At 42.6% G+C, this 19294-nt stretch overlaps 1 protein-coding gene across 2 annotated transcripts in view; it reads right to left on the bottom strand.

Moving 5' to 3' along the window:
* Positions 1–2405: 2405 nt before the first annotated feature.
* The window catches only part of LOC306913453 (vasoactive intestinal polypeptide receptor 2-like), a 55403-nt gene continuing 38514 nt past the window's right edge, over positions 2406–19294 (bottom strand). The window contains exons 5-14 of one of the 2 annotated variants that reach the window (XM_079490113.1): positions 18744–18841; positions 18223–18361; positions 15835–15985; positions 14901–14961; positions 12569–12638; positions 11261–11352; positions 7558–7653; positions 6039–6177; positions 5661–5702; positions 2406–5099 (exon numbers count right to left, since the gene is read on the bottom strand). In XM_079490113.1, coding sequence (XP_079346239.1) covers positions 4944–5099; positions 5661–5702; positions 6039–6177; positions 7558–7653; positions 11261–11352; positions 12569–12638; positions 14901–14961; positions 15835–15985; positions 18223–18361; positions 18744–18841 — 1044 coding nt within the window. In that variant the 3' untranslated portion in view covers positions 2406–4943. The remainder of the gene's footprint in view (positions 5100–5660; positions 5703–6038; positions 6178–7557; positions 7654–11260; positions 11353–12568; positions 12639–14900; positions 14962–15834; positions 15986–18222; positions 18362–18743; positions 18842–19294) is intronic. The other variant, XM_079490114.1, reaches the window with a different exon arrangement.

Below are 19294 nucleotides of genomic sequence, written 5' to 3'. Positions count from 1 at the left end.
AAAAGGCACTGTCATACATCAGGTGAGATGTTTAGCCTCACCTGATGGCAGGAAATGCCCAAACAAGGCATTTGGTTTAATGTGTGCATCTGTGTGATTGTGCAAGGAGCTGCAGAAAGAGAACTTGTGATTAGCATACCTACCCTGGGTAAACAAACAAACAAAGTAAAGTTAAAAAAGGAAAAGTGGACTACCACCATCCTGATTTTGCAACCCTACAGAATTTTAAGAAAGATTATATCTACCTAATTGAAACAAAACAAAATTCTAGATTTGTCACATCAAATACAAGCCGAAATGATATAGGGCTGAAGTGCTAAATGTATGTTTTGTAATCCAAATGCAAGTAACTATTATTAAATGTTCTCAAATAATTGTAGTGGAGTAAAAGTACAATATTTGTGTCTGAGATGTAGTGGAGTAGAAGTAAAAGTATTGGAAATTGGAATTACTCAAGTAAAGTAGGCTACACCTCAAAATTAGTAAATGTAAATGAGTTACTTTCCACCACTGCTGCGTGTAGTGTCTGATGTGTTGCGGTCTCAGTGTTTACCATGGAAGAGATGATGACCTCTGACCTCAGTGATGTCATGGTCGGTCGTAAAACCGTATAGATGAGTGCTCCGCCGAGCGACATCGGTACGCTGCTCAACGAGAGCAAACGCAGGGGCGGGCAAAAAACAAACAAACAACCCTAGACCCTTTACAAATATCTATAAATATTTACCCAATGACGTGGTTCACTGTAGTGGACAAAATCCACATGGTTGTAAAATGTACACTTTAAACATGTTTGCAGAAAACAGCTGTCGTCACACACACCATGAACAGTGATTCTAATTAAATACATAGGCCTGACGTCGAAATTAAAAAAATGTCTTCTAAATTCTGACAGTTTTCTGAAATACCTCTGTATTTCTGTATCAGTGGTGCTCAATATTTCATGTCAAGGACCCCAAAAATGATATGTAATTGGCCTCCGACCCCCATCTGGAAATATGTTGTTCCAGGGACCCCCCATCAAAGCAAAGATTTTAGTTAAAAATGTTAGCTCTGAAAAAATATATATTCCAAATTAACGCCACATTTTCATGACTTTTCAAAAATAGCAGACCTACAAGCTCATAGCGCGCCACTCGGTGGCGCGCTATGAGCTTGTAGATCTGCTATTTTTCAATAGCTAAATTATAACAATGTTTAAAACACCAAAAGGGGTTCCCACCCAAAATGGGTTAACCACTTTCAACCAGTTTGGGGTTGTAAAATCTTATCTCTCCCCCCCAATAAATTATATATATATTTAAAAATAAATGCCAAGAATGTTCAGAATGAGCAAATAGCAGATCTACAAGCTCATAGGACTGTGTTTGAGGTATTCTTTTTCCCAATGTAGGGCTTTTGAACATCATATTGCAGCCAAGTTTATAGACTTTTTATATTTTATTTAAAGCACTTAACAAAAATCGTTTGCCAGCCAAGTCTATGGACTTTTAATGTTTGTTTAGGGTACTGACGTGAGACATCAATGTGGTCAATATAAATTATATCTTGTGACTGATTTTGTTTTATACAATAACTGCATTCATGTATCGTTACTATCGTAACGTATATAGTGGCAGTGAATCTGCAATGAATGAAAGACTCTGCTACATAACATGTGCAGTCAAAATGATGCTTCATTTCAACACCCCAGCAATGTAATTAAAGGCGTGTGTGTGTGTGTGTGTGTGTGTGTGTGTGTGTGTGCGTGCGTGCGTGCGTGTGTGCGCGCGCACGTGTGTATGCTTGTGCATAATGTGTCATGCATGAGCATGTGTGCACGCATGTCCTGCGCCGTCAGGTTAGACCGGTATGGTCTCTGCTGTCTTCAGCCAAAACCTGCTTCCTCCGTGTAGCCATCTGTCAACCGTGACACCACGGACAAAACCCACTTTCCCCTGTCAATAGAGCTGTCCCGCCCCCTTTCATGATGACGCCAGGCCCAGGAAATAATTCCCAATGCATTTTTCCCATAGACATTTCAAAAGGTATTTATTTAAAGACCTTTTAAGCGTCGTACAAAGCCAATTCTAGTCGTGACAAATCATGACAATAAACACAATATTTTGGACCAAACAAATAATTACAAAGAAGAAAACCAAGAAAAAAGTGTTGTAACCTGCCGTTTTCTTCTTCTTTCTAATTATTTGTTCGGCCCGAAAAATTGTGTTTGTTGTCATGCTCGAGTTGGCTTTGTACGAGGCTTAGAAGGTCTTTAAATAAATACTTTTTGAAATGTCTATGAGGAAAATGAACGGGGAATCATTTCCTGGGCCCTGGTAGGGGGCGGGACTGCGACGCTCTATAAATGTGTGTGGAACAGAGAGAATGAAGTGGAACCACCGGCACATTGTTCACTATACACATTTTATACAAAACACAACACACGTCACACAATTGGTACAATTCTATTCTAAAAGGCAAACATTCACCAGCCCATTTCCCCCATTAATGGCACAACAATGCATCCAACCCACAAGTGTCATTCATTGGCCAGCGAGTGACTTCATGGCTACTTGTAGATGGAGTAGGGTTGCGGTTGCTGGTTTGATTCCGACCGCAGGCGAGCACAACGCAGCACAGTGACTGGTCACATTTACAACGCAGCACAGTGACTGGTCACATTAAGTCTTCTTGGATAAACATTTGCATTCAGTGAATATACAGTATAATACAATTATTATATATATTTACAGTGTGTGTGTGTGTGTGTGTGTGATATATACCCACAACCGTGATTAGTTGATGATATATATATACACGCACGCGCACACGCACACGCACACGCACACACACACACACACACACACACACACACACACACACACACACACACACACACACACACACACACACACACAGAATTGAAGATGCCACACATGTCACTACACCATAGCATTTAACGTTTAGCATGGAGGCATGTTAATGCGCACAACTCCATGTTAATCATGCATGCAAGCAAACAAAAAGGTAGGAGTGCGCACACCAAGAGTAGGGAGGTGCTGACCACGGTAGACAAACTTTAAAATAGAAAGGAGAGGTCCCACAACTCGTAGTCCTTCTTCAGGGTATGAATACCCTAGCTGAAGAAGCCTTCTTCAGGGTATGAATACCCTAGCTGAAGAAGCCTTCTTCAGGGTATGAATACCCTAGCTGAAGAAGCCTTCTTCAGGGTATGATTGAATACCCTAGCTGAAGAAGGCAACTTGTTTGTCGAAACGTTCTTATTTTTTGTATCGGTACTATACGAGTTGTGCGACCTCTCCTTTCTATTTAATAAAAAATCATGCATGCAACAATGATGCAAGTCCATACCTGCCGATGTCCGCAGGCAAACTTTATGCAGACTTTTGGGTTATGCGCTTGGTATGCAATATGCATACATTTTAGAGTGTGATTTAAACCTGTTGGTGTGTGTGTGACAACCCGGTCATTTACGACCCGGGGTGGAATCGTTGCCACCCACAACCGTGATAAGTTGATGTTTAACTTGTTTCAGTTAAATTAGGTGTGCTAATCATACAACCTGGATTCGAACATTGCACATGTTAATTGTGCTAATGCTATGAAGATGATATCCAAACTAAGCGCCCTCCCCCTAAAAACGCTGTGTGTGTGTGTGTGTGTGTGTGTGTGTGTGCATGTGTGTGTGTACATAGGCCCTAAATGAAAGTCCTTCATGTGTGTCCCATAGCCTGCAGGGCTGTAACCATGACGACAGATCCCGAACTCCAAATCTCTAAAAACAGCTAACTAATAAACTAATAACTAATAATAACCAGCTTACATTTTGGTTAAGTGAAGAAAGGGCGTTCTCACTGTGTGCACACTAGTGTATACATTACAATGGTCGATGCCTGTGTGCAATGTCAGATCCACCTCAGACCCACTGAGGAGAAAGAGGCTTCACCTAAAAAACAACAGACAGTAAACAGTAATTTTAAGGTATTTAGGCACACCATTTAAATATGCAACTACGTTATGGTCCGCTGTCTCTTCTGGACCAATCAACTGTTGAAACAATGGGAGGCGCTGTGCTAGTGCGTATATCTATTCTACGTCCGAGCATAGACATGGTAACGCCCCGCCTGCCTGGCTGCCTCTAATTGGCCTACCGACACTGCCCGTCTTGCCCCCATGGTCTCGCCAGACTGTCCTCCGAGACGCGAGGTTACTCCGTCCGTGGACGAGTGTGTCCCGTAAAAATACAAGTACAAGAGAATGACCGCTTGGCACCTGCAACAGTAACTTGTAACTTTTATTTTTGTAGAAGAGGCAAACTAATATAGTTTGTGCCGTTTGCTTTGATTGAATGATTGATTGAACACGTATTTGTATGGTTTGATTTGGGTGTGTTCTAAATTAAAGTGTTAGTGTTGATTATCGTGTATTAATCTAATTATATAGTAAACTAATACTATTATACTAAAAAAGATAAAGATCAAGGGAAAATAGACCTTTTTACAGTACAATAATGTTTCAAGTTTACACTGTACACATGTAAAATAAACGGCATAAACAATATATTAGTTTGCCTCTTCTACAAAACATAAAAGTTACTGTTGCACGTGCCAAGCGGTCATTCTCTTGTATTATATCGTACGTGTATTATTTATTTATTTCCCACCAAGGAGTAACCTCGCCGCTAAGTCTGGTAAGGCCGGCAGTGTCGGTATAGGCCAATCAGAGGCAGGCGCGGCATTACCATGTCTATGCTCGAACGTAGTATAGATATACGCTGTGCTAGTTCCTTACGTCCTCAGTGTGATGACGAGTGAGTCGGTGTCCCATTCCTTGCATTTCTGATCCTCCTTCTCGGTTCGGTGTGACGAGTGTGTCCCGTTCCCAGTATTTCGGGCCCCGCATCCTGTTTTTGGTGTGATGCATCTGTTGGTCCTGTAGTTTTATAATATTGTTGTTTCAGTCTGGAGGATGGACTGGGTTCTGGAGTTCCGGGGAACGCCGTTGCGGCTGACGGCCATGGCGTGCAGCCTGTAGTCCCTGCCTACATAGCGCTTCAGTGATAAACTCCTCCACGTGCGCCTCAACTCCCCCTGGACCTTATGGACACACACACACAAAGTCAAAGTCATCAAAGTCATACAATTTTTGTCACACACGTTACCGCAGTGAAATTTGTTCTCCGCATTTGACCCATCTCTTGGAGCTGTGAGCCGCAGCGTGCGCCGCGCTCGGGAATCATTTGATTAGTAGATTTGACCCCCAATCCAACCCTTTGATGCTGAGTGTCAAGCAGGGAGGCATTGGGTCCCATTTTTACAGTCGAACCCCCGACCTCCCAGTTTCAGGGCGGACACTCTAACCACAAGGCCACTGAGCTGTACATTGACCAACAGAATAATGCTTAATGCATATGCTCCGGTGTCACATTCCAAAATAGCAGATCTACAAGCTCACGCCAAGCAATGCGACACATTGTGAGCTTGTAGACTGACACGCAACACTGTCGTATTACTAAGTAGCTTAAATGTTCTCTCTCTGTGTGTGTGTGTGTGTGTGTGTGTGTGTGTGTGTGTGTGTGTGTGTGTGCGTGCGTGTGTGTGTGTGTGTGCGTGCGTGTATGGGGGCTGTATATGCATGTGTTGACGTTACTGACGTACCTCGGTATTGAGGAAGCAGTACAGGATAGCCACCACTAGACCCTATATCATAGACATCATAAAAAAAAGTTATTTATTTGTATGCTGAACAATGACATGGCCAGGTTATTGTTAGGTATTTATTTAAACTTGTGACATTAACAGCGTCGATGCACACACGCTATACGTTATGCTATACCAGCTGAGAAGACACCATTTATCGGTCCAATATTCTGAACATGGCATATTGCTGTCTGAGCCTGGTCTTGGTTTCTTCTCGAGCAGTTCTTAATAACATTACCCCTAGCAGCAGGAGTCAAATAATAACTAATAATATATCGGCCAAACTAATGCATCGGTTGAGCTATACTAAATAAAAATCAGATGGGCAGATCTTACCTGGAAAGATCCCAAGCCCAGGTCAAACAGGATCTTATATTGCTCCATGCTTTTGTCGGCTGTCTCCACCAGATATACAAATACTACGTAGTTCACACCAAACAGAGGGATCAGTAGCAGAGTAGACTTGGCCAGGCGCCTGGAGCACACACAGACACACGCACGCACGCACGCACGTATGCACGCACACAAAAACACAAAACATCAAAATATTCATGTTAATACACAAAGCTCACCATGGTCCCTTCCTCCCCATCTGTGTCTACTGTTACATATGCATATGCATCTGTTGTGTACAAGGGTCGGCAACCTCTGGCACCGTGGTGCCCACACTGGTACAAAGGATCACTGGTGAGAGAGAGAGAGGATGTTTGGTTTAAAATAAACTATTACAAAAAATTCTAATGAAGTCCCTCGCATTACCATGCAAATTACATCCTGCGCATACTTATACGTTCATTAAAACTCTGAACTCTGACACGGGAGCGAGTCTGGAAGATAGTTGGGTTATTGCTCTGAGTCTAACGATCATTATAACAATGTGAAAGAAAAGCTTAAAAAAGGAAGGAAAAGGTTATATTCGTGACAATCAAAATATGTGATGTGTGCTGTGTCATTCAAATTAATGTTGACAATGACATGACACACTGACTAGAAAATGAAAACATGGCACTTTATTTCAAAAAGGTTACAGACCCCTGGTGTACGACACCCGTTCTGCTCATTATGATAATATCCAATGTCCCAAAAACAAACATTGTGCTCCGTGTGTCCTCGTTTCTGCTGCCGCCAGAGACTGGAATGAGTAAACACACGCATGCGCACGCACACGCACCCACACGCACACACACACACACACACACACACACACACACACACACACACACACACAGCACGCGTGTTACTGCGCACAACTCCATGTTAATTAATCATGCATGCGCACACCTCCATGCTAAAGTCTGTGCATGCTGGCAAAAAAAAACCTGGTTTATTCGTTTTTCCATTCCATCAGAGCTACTAGACCTCAGTAGGATAGGATACCAGGAGTGTTTAGAAAACGACAATAACATCAACTGTAGAACGTCAAGTGGCAATCATTGCTGGTCACAGCTACCGTGCCAAGGATCAAGTAATATCAGATATCCTGCTATGGCGGCACCCCTGATCGTCCAGAGGAAACCAGGCCTCATACATATCCTGACACAATCTCCAGGGACACAGGACTTGCATTCAAAGAACTTGGAGCAGCAATTGCCCACCACAGGATCCGGTGTAAAGACGTGCCATCAAGGATCTCGACGACAGGCGGCGAAGGATGATGATGAGAAAACTAAAATAATTGGACATTTTTGCCGGTCCCGCTCTCAACCAAAAGGTAGCGCAGTGGCACGACACACACCCAGGAGCTCTAACAGAGGGAAGCGCTACTAAGGAACGCGAGCAAACTCAAAGGCACAAATAATATGAGTTAACGAGGAACATACAGAGCTGTCGGACTAAAGGAGAAAAGAGCTACTACCAAAGATGATGGAGGCAAGGGAGAAAGGATGTTTTGCAGTTGTGCGACCTGACAAGCTCATCATGGGCCGTGGGCGTCAGCAGGGGAGAAAGGAGTCTGATTAGAGGAGGGGGAAAAGAGAACAATGTAACGTCATGGTCAATGGGGATAGTAACTTACTGTGTTTCATGTACTCTGGATAATAACTTTATTAAAGAGAACAATGTAACGTCATGGTCAATGGGAATAGTAACTTACTGTGTTTCATGTACTCTGGATAATAACAATGTAACGTCATGGTCAATGGGAATAGTAACTTACTGTGTTTCATGTACTCTAACGTCATGGTCAATGGGAATAGTAACTTACTGTGTTTCATGTACTCTAACGTCATGGTCAATGGGAATAGTAACTTACTGTGTTTCATGTACTCTGGATAATAACAATGTAACGTCATGGTCAATGGGAATAGTAACTTACTGTTTCATGTACTCTGGATAATCACTTTGAGTACGATTTCCTATTCCATTTATTTTTTTATTTTGGGACAGTTCAAATGTTGCCACATTGTATGCATGCCATAATCTAACACTAGAAATGTTATTAAGGGAGGCGGTATCATTTCACATGGTTGCTATGTCAAAATGTCCAACAAAAGGGCTAATAATGCTACATCTAAATGTATTTAGTTATATAAACAACTAGTAGAGCATCGACATAATGTTCACATTTTCACGGTATCAGAAACCAATACAGAACTTTACATTATATTGTGAAAAGACAGAAATAAACGTGGTGGTGGTGTGCCAGTCTACACATATATCCAAAGGTATATTCCTGGTGAACCTACCGCTATCTAACTATGGGTTCTAGTGTATTTACATGACCGATGACAGGCCAACACGTATCTGGATCCAAGCACAATGGACCTTGCGATGCAGAATGGTAGAACATCGAGTCGGCCTACAAGTTGCATCATGATCCAAGAAATCCAGTGGGAAACTATTTGATTGTGTGACCTGCGGTTAAACATAACGGGGTCTCGATTTGCGAGATTAGCTGCAGAGACAGACACAAAGACACACAGGCGGCCAGGATGCCTTCCAGCCTGGCAGAGAAACAATGATGATGATGATTAAAGTAATTATTGAAAGCAGGTCAGTCAGTTTATTGAATGGTGCGATAGGAAGAAGGAAAGGAACAAAAGCAAATGATTTTGTTAATAATCTTCAACATGTGAGAGTTGTTTTGGAGTTTTGCTGTTGTCATGTGTGGTCTCGTATTTACTTCAATTAATCAAGAATGAACAAAAGATTAATCAAGAATGAACAAAAAATGAATTCAAGGCTTCATGGGGTAAGTCATTTTGGGGGTAAACTACTCCTAATGATGCTACGTACTGCGTAAAGAAGACTGCAATGTCTTCCAAATCTTTCGGAATCTCTCAAGCAGCCATGTGTTATTTCCTCAAAAATCCTCAAAAATCATTGGGAAGAGACAGAAACAATTAAGTTGTATCTACAAGGAAGTACTTCGGAAAAAAGCTGTCAAGATAGCAAACGACCCCTCTCATCCACTCTGCAGGGAGTTCGAACTACTCCCCTCTGGTAGACGGTACAAAGTACCAAAAGCTAACCGTAACATTTTAAAACATTCCTTCATCCCAAATGCCATTAAGGCACTAAATGATACCATGTCTCACTATAGATTTGTTGTTTTTCAATGTATTTGCCACTGTTGTCCTGCACTTTTTTGCCATGAAAAAATAATTGTGTAAGTGTTTTTGCTGTTGTTGTAACTGTTTGTTTTTTTACTTTTTACTGACTGAAGACAAATTTCCACACGTGGACAATAAATGAAACTAACTAACCAACTAACTAACTAACTTATTTCTACCACAAAAGTGGTAGGGATGGGACTCCCATTATAATTTTTTTAAATCTAATTAATTAGAGGCATTGTAAATAATAATTAATCAAATAATTTATCGCATATACATATAGGACCTGAGAAGCTATTTTTGTAATGACTTAAAATACGAGTGAATCAATCCAATGAGTGAGTTTTTTTCCCATCCACTCGGCCAAGCAAAGTGGTCTGATCGGCTTCTTCTCCCATTGCGTATGATCGGTACGCCTGAAATTCATCCAGTGAGAAAGGTTCCCTGATATGGTATAGGAATGTTACAATGTTTATTTTCGCAAAAGGTTCGCCCCAGGATATTGGCGGTAGGGTCCCCGTGGATTAAGAATCTGTATTTGAGGCCTGGGCTGTGGCTCAGCGGTCCAGGCACCTTGGCCGGTAGTCCGAGTCTGGCAGTGTGCCGCGGGTTCGACTCCCGATACCGACGGCCTTTACTGCATGTCAGCCCCCCATCTCTCTCCCCCATTTCCTGTCAGCCTACTGTCTGTCTCTCTATAAAAAATATAAAATAAAGGCGAAAGCCGCAAAAAGAAGGAAAAAGGAATTTGTATTTGAGAATTCCTGATGAAGATTGTTTAAATCCAAACGGTTCACAGGGTCTTCGTCGCGGCCTTTTTCGTGCATTCTGTTGGCTCTGCCGACCACAGCGCTGGAGTCAATGGTGGCATGGAGTGGGCTTAAGACCACAGCTGTGAGAATTTATTTTGATACCTGCAAGTGAGGAGCTACTTAAAAGACACTCTCAAAATTAGAACACTGGGAGACCTCCACCCTCTCTTAAGATTCAGAGTAAAATCCCATCAAAGACATGATTATAAAAATACAATTGGACAAATTTACCAAATAATTCAGGAAGATAAGATTGAAGATCTAGATCACATTAGGGATAAATGGGACAAAGACATTTTCAACTATTTAAGATCTCCCTTTTGGCAGGAATATGCTTGGAAGATGAACATAATGTATTTCCAAACACCTCTGTCTATATCCAAGTACACACTAAACTCCAGCTGCTGGAGGGAACATGGGGAGAATAATGCGGATCAGACCCATATTTTCCTTTCCATATTTTCCCCAAAATACAAACCTTCTGGACCAAAGTTTCACAAAAAATTGAACAAATATTTGGGAGAGCTGTGAATTTAGAAAAACATAATATACTGCTGGGAAAACGACCCAAAAGTTTACAAAGTGAGGATCTATATCTGTTTTGGATTCTCAGAATGACAGCTCTAAAACAAATAACCAGAAGTTGGAAAAGTGGAAAAGTAGAACTACCCAGGATGGATAGATGGCTGGACAAAGTGGAAGACATATGTATGTGATGGAGAAGGTGACCTATACAATCAATGGAAAGGAAAAGTTATTTGAAAAAAGATGGGCTCTCAATCTTTTAAATACATAAGTAACATACCCCCTGGAAGTTCTCACCAACGTCTTTTGTTTAGACCTAAGTATTCAGTAATAAAAATACATTTCTTTATTTTATTTTTATTTTCTCTGTGTCTGTATATTTTTTGTATATGTTGTATTAAATGTTATTTTTTTTTAACGTTATTTGTTTTTGCGGCTTTCACCTTTTTTTGTATGGAGGCATAGACAGTAGGCTGACAGGAAATGGGGAAAGAGATGGGGGGGTGACATGCAGTGAAGGCCGTCGGGTCGAACCCGTGGCACACTGCCAGACTGGATTGCCAGCCAAGGTGCCTGGACCGCTGAGCCACGGCCCAGGCCCTATTAAATGTTATTTGTCCAATATAGGAATGTACCTGTACTGTGATTGGTCATTATAGGAACGTACTTGTACTGTGATTGGTCATTACCCCCGACGTCAGAGCAGCGTAGTTTCTGCACAAGGATGCGGATGATGCTGATGAACAGGAGGAAGTTGATCTGATAACAAAGACAAAAAACACGCAGGCACGCAGGCACACATACACACACACACACACACACACACACACACACACACACACACAAATTAATGCACACGCTTCAATTTATTTGTTATCCACTCACTCACGCAGTGGTAGAAAAAGTACTTGCATGTTTTATTCAACAGTTTCACTGCCTTGGGGCGAGATTGGGCGAGATAAATGAATGATCACAGATCGCCTAGGGCGAGATTGGACGAGATAAGGGTTTATATTGTTTAATAATGATTTTTACAGGCGTTTTATTGGCGTCATCATCACCAGGCAACGCTCCACTTCGGCGACGTCTTCGGTTATTTTCCATCCACAGGTAACGGGCTAGACATGATCCAAAAAACGTTTTGTATTGGAATTGAGCTGATCATACAAAACATCTATATTTTTGGAGGTCAATAAAAAAAATCATTGCGACCGCACAGGACCCTTTCCTGTGCTTATGATGAGAACGAAAGTATGTGCCCTGTGCCCCGGACATGATTCCGTGTTCCCGGAAGTGTCAATTTCGGTGGTGTTGCTTCAAATACGGACCGTGCGGGCTGAAAACCGTGGCATTCTGCGCCAAACCACTAGGTGGGGCTGGGGCGGGGAAAGAGTTAAGTAAAAGTATCAATACTGCAAAATAGAAATAGAAAAGTCCGGAATTCAAAATTGACTTGAGTAAAAGTACAAAAGTATTGGTATCAAAATGTACTTAAAGTACAAAAACTAGAAAGTACTCATTATGCAGAATGTCCTGTTTCAAGATTTCAAATGATTAAAAATCTTTAGAAAATAGCAGATGTACATGTTCACAATGGGTCGCATCACGACACACACAGCTTGTAGATTGGCTATTTTCAAAAGGCAGAAATGTACAGTATATGGGTAATGCATGTTTATTTTTTTTCTCTCCATAATAATCAAAATCTACAATCTACAAATCTACGTAACTACCGGTAGTACATAAAGTTTTCAAATAAATATAGTGGAGTAAAAGTACAATATTTGCCTCTGAGATGTAGTGGAGTAGAAATACAAGTATTCGAAATTTAAAATACTCAAGTAAAGTGCAAATACCTAAAAATTGTACTTAAGTACAGTACCTTCAGGTCTTAATGGGTGTATTTGTTGAACTATAAGTACACCAAATGTCTCTTTTGGGTCTCGGGCTGAAACTCCTGTTCTATAAGACTTACAATAACAGAGGTCATGATTGGCCAGTTGATGACTCTCTTCGGTATGAGCTTTTCATTTTTCTCCCAGCACCTGCAAACATACAGCAGACACACATACGGGTACAGGCTTTAGTGCAGACATACTATTGGTCAAACATACAGCAGACACACATACAGGTACAGGCTTTAGTGTAGACATACTATTGGTCAAACATACAGCAGACACACATACGGGTACAGGCTTTAGTGCAGACATACTATTGGTCAAACATACAGCAGACACACATACAGGTACAGGCTTTAGTGTAGACATACTATTGGTCAAACATACAGCAGACACACATACAGGTACAGGCTTTAGTGTAGACATACTGGTCCGACTGCCATTAGAGCAGACACACATACGGGTACAGGCTTTAGTGTAGACATACTGGTCCGACTGCCATTAGACCGACAACCTATACCTCGAACCCTAACCGCAAGCACGGGAGCAGCGCATGTTCGACCGCATGTCCGACCGTTGTTTCCACATGTCGGTCCGTTGGTGTGTCTAATCTGCCTTGTGCATCCCCACAAATACTGTAGGCTTTTCAACCTTCTCTAGATCCGGGCCCACTGGTAAATCTTGAAAGCGTTATTATTATCGGCCCACCCATCTGACCACATAACACAGCACTGCACAATGCATATGCATACACAATGCATAGACGATACACAATGCATGCACTCTGTCAGGGCATGTTCATTTAAATGATCAACCAATCGATTGTGTTCCGGCTTGGATCACTTTACTTTAAAGCGGGACTATGTAACTTTTTTTTAGGGGCGCTAGCCACTCCTATGCCCAGCTTTGTGTGTCTGTGTGTACCCCATAGCGATGATTTGATTGGCTGAGCAATGTGTGTACCCCATAGCGATGGTTTGATTGGCTGAGCACGGAATGTGATGTATGATGATAAGATCGCCCCTCACTTCAAACAAGTGTGATTTTTTGAGGGGCACTAGGAGCCACTCCAACGTCTGGCTTTCGATATTATGTCATATGGCAGCCAAGTCTATGGACTTTTAATGTTTGTTTAGAGCACTAAACGATATGTCCTGTGACAACCAAGTCTATGGACTTTTAATGTTTGTTAAGAGCACTAAACGATATGTCCTGTGGCAACCAAGTCTATGTACTTTTAATGTTTGTTAAGAGCACTAAACGATATGTCCTGTGGCAACCAAGTCTATGGACTTTTAATGTTTGTTAAGAGCACTGTCTAAACGGGACGTACTGTAATGTGGCAGCCAAGTTTATGGAATTTTAATGTTTGTTTATAGCACTTTAAACAAACATTACCAGGTGGCCCTCGCTTCACACGAGTGTGATTTCTTAATGAATAAAATGTTACATTTTCACGACGTGCAAGCAAAACCATATTTATCCATGAGGGCTTGCATAAACATCTTTTTGAGCTTGTACTGCTTTTTTTCCATTGTTCTCTGAGCCAGAACTGCAGCAGGATGATCAATACAAGTAAGACGCGTAAACGCGGGAAGCGAACAAAGATGTTGTGGCAGTCTGACACACACACACACGCACGCACGCACGCACGCACACGCACACACACACGCACACAGAGACCTCTGTATCGTTCCAATTTCTATTTTGGTCAGCTTCTATAGTTAGTGCTCACTTCGTTCGCAATCATTGTGAGCTGGCATGTGACGTAGGCTACATGCTGTGTACACAAAACACTGTGGCTGCAGAGTTAATGGATAACACCGCGCGGCGGAACTTGAATGAAGAGATTGTGATTGTCAATACATTCTCTATCATCAGTAACATGTGGGTGACAGCCTATACTTACAGTATGTGTATCAAATATGGTTTCATTCAAAAGCAAATCAAAGGCTACAGCTTATAATGAAAGCGTCATGATTTGCGGTTCCTCTGTGCTGCTGCGTCATGCGCAATCAGAGCATTTAGTGGCTGCACCTGTGTGGTAAATTGGCTACATTTGTGTGACCGACCGTCGACCGATATATAGGCCACCAATATGGCCTCATTTGGCATATCGGGTCATATCGTATCGGTGAAATGTCGATTACATACCGATGTAACTCAGTCAGGACAATCAAGCCTTATCGGTATCGCTCACAAAAATCCATATCAGTCGGGCCCTTCTACATTTTTAATTGTATAGAATTTTATTTTAAAGGAAAAATCCTCTCTCTCACACTTATGCCAGTATGCCAGCGAGGCCCTCTCCTGTGCCAACTGTGTCTATGGCTGCCAAATCCTGCTGCATTGTATTACGTTACATTCCAAAACAACCCTGTCTCACCCTGTTTCACGACAGGAACTCACCATGTATCCTCCAGGTATATCCTACATATGACCCACGCCACCACGAAGACAGAGGGGACCCCTGAGAGAGAGAGAGAGAGAGAGAGAAAGACAGGCAGACACGTTCGTTTGTTCGTTCGTCCATCTCGAGGAGATTGCAGGTACGTGTTTGGCACATCTGTCTTATTGAAGCGCACGCACGCACGCACGCACGCACGCACGCACGCACGCACGCACGCACGCACGCACGCACGCACGCACACACACACAAAATGTCTTCATTTGAGTCCACATTTAGAAGACACATTACAGCAGAACAAATATTTGTTCAGTTGCATTTTAGTCTCACACACTTTAAACAACATCTGTCCCAGCGCTACAAGTCCAGAATGTACAGAATGTAAACAACACATTCACATGGACTTATTCTCAGAAAACATTGGCCTTCCACTTCAGTCTGCCATATTACATAGTACAACACAATGCAGAAACAAAACACACACGCGTGTACACCGCATGCACACACTATGGGGTTAAAGGAGCCCCATAAACACAGACATGCACAGTACGTTGCACACACAGATTGAGAGACAGAGAGAGAGAGAGACTTTGCACAGATAAACACAAACATTACATACACACAAACGTTAAGCAGCTCCAGAGTAAAACCTTTGTGTGTGTGTGTGTGTGTGTGTGTGTGTGTGTGTGTGTGTGTGTGTGTGTGTGTGTGTGTGTGTGCATGCCAACTGTGTGCGTGCGGCCTGTGTGCGCGTGTGCGTGTGTGTGTGCGTGTGCGTGTGTGCGTGTGTGTTTCCTACCCCATCCAATGAGCATGTAGACAGCAGTGTGTGTGTGTGTGTGTGTACATGCCAACTGTGTGCGTGCAGCCTGTATGCGCGTGTGTGTGTGCGCGTGCGTGCGTGCGTGCGTGCGTGTGTGTGTGCGTGTTTCCTACCCCATCCAATGAGCATGTAGACAGCAGTGTGTGTGGCATAGCTGTGGATGACCAGCAGCAGTGTGTGGAGGTAGAGGCCCTCCACCAGCAGCCAGAAGAAGTTGGCCATGATGCAATAGTTGAAGACCACCAAGCTGACCTTGCATCCCACCTGGAACACACCAAGCACACCATGACCCCTGACAGCCCTGGCTATTTGGGCCAAAGGTTTCTCCACTTAAAGATGGAGCGCCTAAAACATGATCATCAGGTACTATGATTATACTTGGAGGAAGATTTTTCTCCCAAAAAAAAGTGTACAGAACGTGTTAAAATTATGTTTTTATGTTCATTAATTATACCTGGTTTTCACCTTAGCTTCATTTGTGTTTGTTGTTTTTCTGTCTGTCCAGCTTGATTTATGTGTCACATTATGCTGTTGTAGCGCTTCAATTTCCCTTCGGGGATTAATAAAGTATATCTCATCTCATCATCTCATCTCAGCTCAGCACCACCCACTGAGCCATGTGTTTTATGATAATGGGGGAGGGGTTGATGTTATCATGTCACTAAAGTGGTGGTATTTCGATTGGATCTTTTGACTCAAACAAAGGCTTTCAGCTTTCAGGAAGAAATCAAAAATACACAGGGAAGACATATTTTAATATTATGACCACACCTGGGCCTGGGGGTCTATTAGAGTAATGTTAACTCCAAGTGTCTTTTCCCTTTTCACTCTATACATAAAATATCTTCGCTGAAAACAGCCGATCTACAAGCTTGTTGTGACGCTTTGGAAGCTATTTTATGCAAAAGTATTCCCCGGGAATATGTACATTCTATGCAGTTATTCCTTTGTGACTAAACTGAAAAAGCAATAAAATTTGAATCATAAAAAAAAATGGTCAGAGAGCCAGCAGAGCCAGCAAAAAAAAGTATTTTGAGAAAAGTTCTACTTTTACATCATGAGATAGTTTTGCAACATGAGATAACTCCAGTAGAGCAGTGTTCATTCGTTGCACTGGGAGGCAAACTGCAGCCGTGGAATGCATTGGAGTCAGTCAGAGCCAGACGGACACCATATTTCAACACCATATTTCTGAAAGATTGAGACCTTTATAAATAAAAGTCACACGTTGTTTTGTGCTGTGCTGCTTTTCGTGTGTGTAACACTGTATACAGTACGTTAATTGAGGTATCTAAAGAGCACACTGAACGTGCCAAAGTATTGCAACTTTGACTGTCCATCACCATCACTGACAACCAAATCTCTCCATACTGCCGAGCCAGAAACGATTCAGGGTGCTGTTTAGATGCCTCAATACAGTTATACAGTGTGCACATCAACAATCAAGTTATTAAAAAACAACCTATGTATCATATGTCTTCTTTTATATTCATGGTATTTAGGACCATTAAATCAGAGCGCCCAGCGATTTACAGCAACGGAGCACATTTAGCGACGCACCAGGCGCTATCCCGGATGTAGCTGAAGTAGCTTGATGTAGCCAAAACACTCCCGAGGCAATCGACAACAACGGGAGGTATGATTCATTCTAACGCGACTAGCGACGGGACCGCGATGGGCCGTCTAAATATAATCTTTGCTTAGAATTGGACGGAATGATTTAGATCAAGAGTTATTCACGTTTTAAGATTTTCGGTCTCATCCTCTAAAATGGGGGGGAACATTTTCGCTGTCGTCCCAACCGGAAATGACATTGAATGTTGCGCAACAGACGCTCCCAGCCTGTGGAGCGATGCGATCGGTTTTGATATCAATACATCTCTGTCCTTTTATTAATCTCCGTCCTGAGCGCTGGGCGTTACTATTTGATAGGACGGAGAACTTCGTTAATGCCGCTCGGGGTGTTAACTGACAAAGGACGCAATCATTCATAGTGTTCACAAGCTGGTCCAGATGGCTCTCATTGACAACGTATTTCACAGAATCTTCAGATCCAGTTTTGCCTCCCATGTTCTGGGCAGTGGGAAAATACCCGAGTGTAGTGCCAGGCTGCCTTTTCTAGTGCCTGTCTGAGAGCAGAGAGCATGCTCAGCCCATCTAACTGCATCATTGTTTGGGGGTATAAATTTGGTAGGCTACTTGAATTATTGTATGGGTAATCGACTTTGGGTAATGTGATGACACTTCCAGGCCAGACTGTGATGGGCAGGCATGTTCCAATTATGAGTTTCATTATGTAGATGGATACTTGACAGGATCGTCAAGTGGTGTGATCTGATTATTAGGGAAATGTTCAGATGGAGAAAAGAGAGACACTCGGAGAGGATAAGTGCTGAAAAGAACACCTGGAAAATTGCCCGTTGCAATCAACAGACGTTGATCAGCACGAATGTCGTGTTCAAGTGTGATGATTGTTTGTGCGCGCGTGTGTGCTATCTGACCAGTGATGGCTGGATGCTGCAGTCCGTGTGCTCGCTGTGTGAGAACAGGATGGCGTCCTTCACCAGGACAGCCACTGCCTTCAGGATGAACGACACAAACAGGTTCAGATGGATGTAGTTTCTGGTACAGCGAAGCCGCCTGTAGAGACCGCACGCACGCACGCGCACACACGCAAGCACACACGCACACGCACACGCACACACACACACACACACACACACACACACACACACACACACACACACACACACACACACACACACACAGATTACAGATATGTGGTAAGGATTATAGTGTATAAATAAATAGTGTCATGCAGGGTACTGTATCTAAACACATAGTCATCGCAGCCAATCACAGACGGGTGTGTTGAAATTATTTTATTAGGAATAACCCCTTGATATACAGTGTCTCGTTTTCGAGAGGGTGATGGGTGATGGGTGTGTGTGTGTGCAGTGTATGTGTGTGTGTGTGTGTGTGTGTGTGTGCGTGCGCGTGCGCGTGCGTGCACGTAGGCTACCTGAACAGGCAGAGGATGGTAATGCTGGTTAGCAGGGCGATGAGGGAGAGGCTGTGTCCCAGAGTGTAGAAAATCTTCACCACTCTGTAGAAAACCACCTGCAAAATACACACACATTTCTTCTATAAAAATATATACCAGTAAGATGCCTAGAGGGCAAGAAGTGACCTCGCCAAAACAACAAGGTTCAAGGTTCAAGGTTTTTATTAGTGTCCCAGAAGGGCAATTGTGTTTACAGTAAACAGTAGTGGTTTCCGACATACAAATACACATACAAAACAATACAGGACAACAACAGACAAGAGACACCATAACATAGCATAACCGGAGGTCTGGTCGCATCTAGTGAAGGTAGGAGAATAAGAGATAAAAAACAAGAAAGCAAAAAAAGTGCTTAAGATAAGATATAATATATAAAGTGCTGCATAAAGTGCATCTTTCAGCATCATCATCATCACACCACAAGACCACCGGCAGCATTGACTGCACGGATCGAGGCAGGGACAAAGGAGTGCTTATATCTGTTGTTTTTTACAACGGGGGCCCCCAGA

The sequence above is a fragment of the Electrona antarctica genome, assembly GCF_951216825.1.
Source record: "Electrona antarctica genome assembly, chromosome: 20".
NCBI classification, from domain to species: Eukaryota; Metazoa; Chordata; class Actinopteri; order Myctophiformes; family Myctophidae; genus Electrona; species Electrona antarctica.
The sequence above is the reverse complement of the archived record's forward strand: the minus strand, read 5'-3'. Positions and strand labels throughout refer to the sequence as shown.